Source organism: Gouania willdenowi, chromosome 14 (assembly GCF_900634775.1).
Source record: "Gouania willdenowi chromosome 14, fGouWil2.1, whole genome shotgun sequence".
NCBI lineage: Eukaryota > Metazoa > Chordata > Actinopteri > Blenniiformes > Gobiesocidae > Gouania > Gouania willdenowi.
Genome location: NC_041057.1, coordinates 10,292,032 through 10,295,643, shown reverse-complemented (window position 1 = coordinate 10,295,643; position 3,612 = coordinate 10,292,032). Strand labels below are relative to the sequence as shown.

General features: G+C 40.1%; 1 protein-coding gene across 1 annotated transcript in view; it reads left to right on the top strand.

The window, feature by feature from the left end:
* spry4 (sprouty homolog 4 (Drosophila)) overlaps positions 1 to 2,373 on the top strand; it is a 5,309-nt gene extending 2,936 nt beyond the window's left edge. The window contains exon 2 of the mRNA XM_028467664.1: positions 1 to 2,373. This exon is cut by the window's left edge and continues 890 nt beyond it. Within this exon, the coding sequence (XP_028323465.1) occupies positions 1 to 304 (304 nt within the window). The 3' untranslated portion in view covers positions 305 to 2,373.
* The last annotated feature ends 1,239 nt before the right edge of the window (positions 2,374 to 3,612 follow it).

Genomic DNA, 3,612 nt, shown 5'->3' with positions numbered 1-3,612 from the left:
CCACTGCACCGAGGACGAGGACGACGAGGGATCCTGCGCCGACAAGCCGTGTTCCTGCTCGCAGGCCAACTGTTGTGCGCGCTGGTCATTTATGGCCGCTCTGTCTGTCGTCCTGCCTTGCCTAGTGTGCTACCTCCCAGCTATGGGACTGGCCAAACTGGGACAAAAGTGTTATGACAATGTAAGCAGGCCTGGCTGTCGCTGCAATAACTCACAGGGCGGCGTTAGCATCCCAGTGTGTAAAAACGGAAGTGTGGAAGCAAAATGCGGGACAGTAGAGAAGCAGCAGCAGCAGGGCTCATGATAGTGGACCAAACTGTCTGGCAGTGGCCTTGCTTAAACTGAAACGGAACTCAACGTACTCGCTCGCTCGGTGTGGATGCGACAATCCAACACCAACTCATTAAATAATCCCATTAATCTGCTGGAAGAAGAATGATGTAAAACAAAGGTACTTAAATAGCTTGTTGATCTATGTTTGAATGGGTGGATGATCAAAATAGGCCTTATGTGGAAAAAAGTTGGCTTTTTGGAATCACTGACAAGCCTTTGGGGAGTTTTCTTACTTTTTCTCTGTAAATGGGACACAAAGATGAGGAGGTTGAGGGACTGTAAGGTTTTATGAAGATGGCTGAAGGCACAAAGTCCTTGGACCTATTTGCTGCTCAATTATTTCAGCCAATTTTGTAATGAGAACTAATCTGCAGCTAGCTACTGACACTTGCATCACCTAGAAATACTGATTGAGAAAAGTATCTAAACAACCACACGTAACTCCAGAAAGCACAGCCCAGTTAAACACGACAATAAGTTATTATCAATACTGTGGCTCCATATAGGGCAACACAAGAGTGAGATCAAAACTTGTCGATCAACATCTTTCAGTGAATCCTGTCTCATAAATTAAAGATGACAGCTCAGATATGCTAAGAATTTATCTGTGAGATTTGTACCTCCATGGAAAAGGTGTAAAAAAAAAAAAACCAAACCCTTTTAGAACTTTAGGTCATAGTAACGTTCCATCATGTCTCTCTCTGTAATGTACGTTAGCCGTTGTGCTGCAAGTGAGAGATAATCACTGAAAAAGTGTGTTTTCTATTTTGGGCCTGCAAAAGCTTAGATTATGAGCTATTTCTGAATGCTGTTCACCAATCACCTCAGACGTTATGCATGTCAGAACTTGCATGCCCTAGTCTAATGGTTACACACAGTGCTAGAAGTCAAAATTGTTGTAGAAAAGTGTGTAAAAAAAAAATGTACACCCCAACCTTCTCAGGGACTATTCTCTCCATTACCTTTGCCTATCGCATGTTGATTTCTACATTACCTAGGAGCCAGGTGTAGTTCCTTTTTACACTAAATGGCAAAGAAACATTTTAGTTAGAGGTAAAAGGTAAATGTGAATTATTTAATACGAGGAAATTAAGTGGGAGACAAAAACTGCTGAGACGTGATTTCTGGAAGTGGAGTTGAGGGAAAGAAGCTCAAGGAAGGGTATTGTCTGTATCTAGTCCGTCTAAGTCTAGTCAACCACTTGCACAGCCTTTTTTTGGAAGATGCATAACCCTGACAGGATGTACTAAAGCACAGTATTAAACCCTTTGGCTATCTCATGTTGCAGTGGCGTGCACTAAATTCAGTCTGCACTTCCATACCCCTCCCTCACTTCTGCTACACACACACATATGCGTCTCTATTCAATTGAAATCCTTTACATTTAGAATCTATTTTTGTGGTTTGCATGACGTTCTTAGGACTTTGCCAAAGGAAGCCGTTATACAGTAGCACGTTCTCTGAGTTGGAGTGATTACAGCTGTTATGCATTCTCGCCAAATTAAATCGACGGTGGTTTGGTCAGTAAAAGGTGTCCTGCCCTTTAAAATGGACAATTGTTTCTGTTTGTCAATAAAGGCATATTGTCTTTATTGCTACATACACACACACACACACACGCACACACACGGATATGTAAACATGCCTCTATTTGTTTTTGGACCCTTAACTTCCACATTGGGGTGCCTAACACTGCTCACACTTGTATTGTTGTCTTGTTGCACAAAGCTAGTATGATACAGAAAAGAAGAAAAGGAACACCTGGTCCTTCGTCTTGAATGTATGAGGCAATATTTTTAATACTTAGCAATTCAGGCTGAGAGAAAGATGCCAAAACTGACTCGTTAAAAGGCCTGGCATTGTGTGTAGATGGATGGCAAAAAACACAAATGTTTTGACAATATATTTAGTACTAGAGCTATGCAGGTGAAATGTTATTTTCTGTAAATAGTTTCACAACGTTTGTGTTCCTTAGAAGAGACTTTTAAATGTCCTCGAAAGATTGCATGGTACATTTAAACTACAGTTCAGTACAAAATATCTAGAGAATATATTAGATATATATTTTGAAGGTAAGATTAAAATGTTTTTGAGGTTGTGAGACTATAGGGAAATCACGAGTGGCAATGGAAAGGGGTTAAAAACAAAACCAGAGAGGTTTTATTGATCGCCAGCACTAGATTTAGAAAAGTGTACCCGGCAATAAAGTTGAGTGGGGAAAAAAAAGCTCCTGCTGTTTATCCTATCCATGGCTCATTAGCAGTCGAGAGGCTAAGCTAATTCCCGAGTTCCTCTCAGAGTCCTAAAGACTGTGGACTCATTGAATCCGCAGTGGGAACACAATCTCCCCCCATCAACCCATTTCCTGCGGTTACTCCTCTGTGTCTCAGCTTGCTCGACTCTTTTTCCCTTCTTTCTTGCTTTTCGCTCCCTCCTCTTTGAGACACTGTCCAACCAACAGCTCTGGCCTTCTTTGATTGACAAACACAGCTGCTCTGCTTAAACCGGTCGTATACCACAGAGACGTAGGAGAAAGGCATTTCTGTCTCTCGCTCTTACCCCTTTCTTGTTGCTTTTCCCTCTTGCCTTAGTTCTTCCCGTGTGAAGTTTCTCCTTGTGCCATGTTATTGACTGGTTCACCTTTATTTTCAAGCTAAAGCAATGCCCTACACTTCATATTAGCTTTATACTTTCCCATGCAGCTCGCTAGTCGATAAAAGTTTAGAATCATCAGCTCGACTGTTTTTCTGTCTCTTTATTTGCTACAATGCTCTCAATTTTCTGTGCCACAGTCCTAGTGTCATCCCAAACTAAAGAAGGTCTCAGACAGAGTTGGGTGATGATATTTCATTCCTTTACCTTTTTTTTTTTTTTTTTTGCAATGTCAACTGTTGGTGATTTGGAAACGAGATGTGCTTTTTGTTCTGTTTTAGATATAACAACAACAAAAAAAAGAGTCTCATATAAAAGGTTCCCTTTATAGATCTATTTATTTTGAAGTTCTATTTTATATAGTATTTATTTAGATGCCAACTTTTGTTTGTGAAGAAAGCCTATGTCGATATGGAATGTACATTGACAATGGAAATATATATTGTTAAATATACTCGGCTGTTGTGTCGTTGCTTTGCACTCATTCACAACACGAAACTCATGAATAAAAGCAATAGGACGATGATCATGAAGAACACCTTTGATTTTAACAATCATCACAATTTCTCATTGAAACAAAAATGAAGTAAAAAAAATAAACCAATAAAGCAAAGATTAACCTCTGAT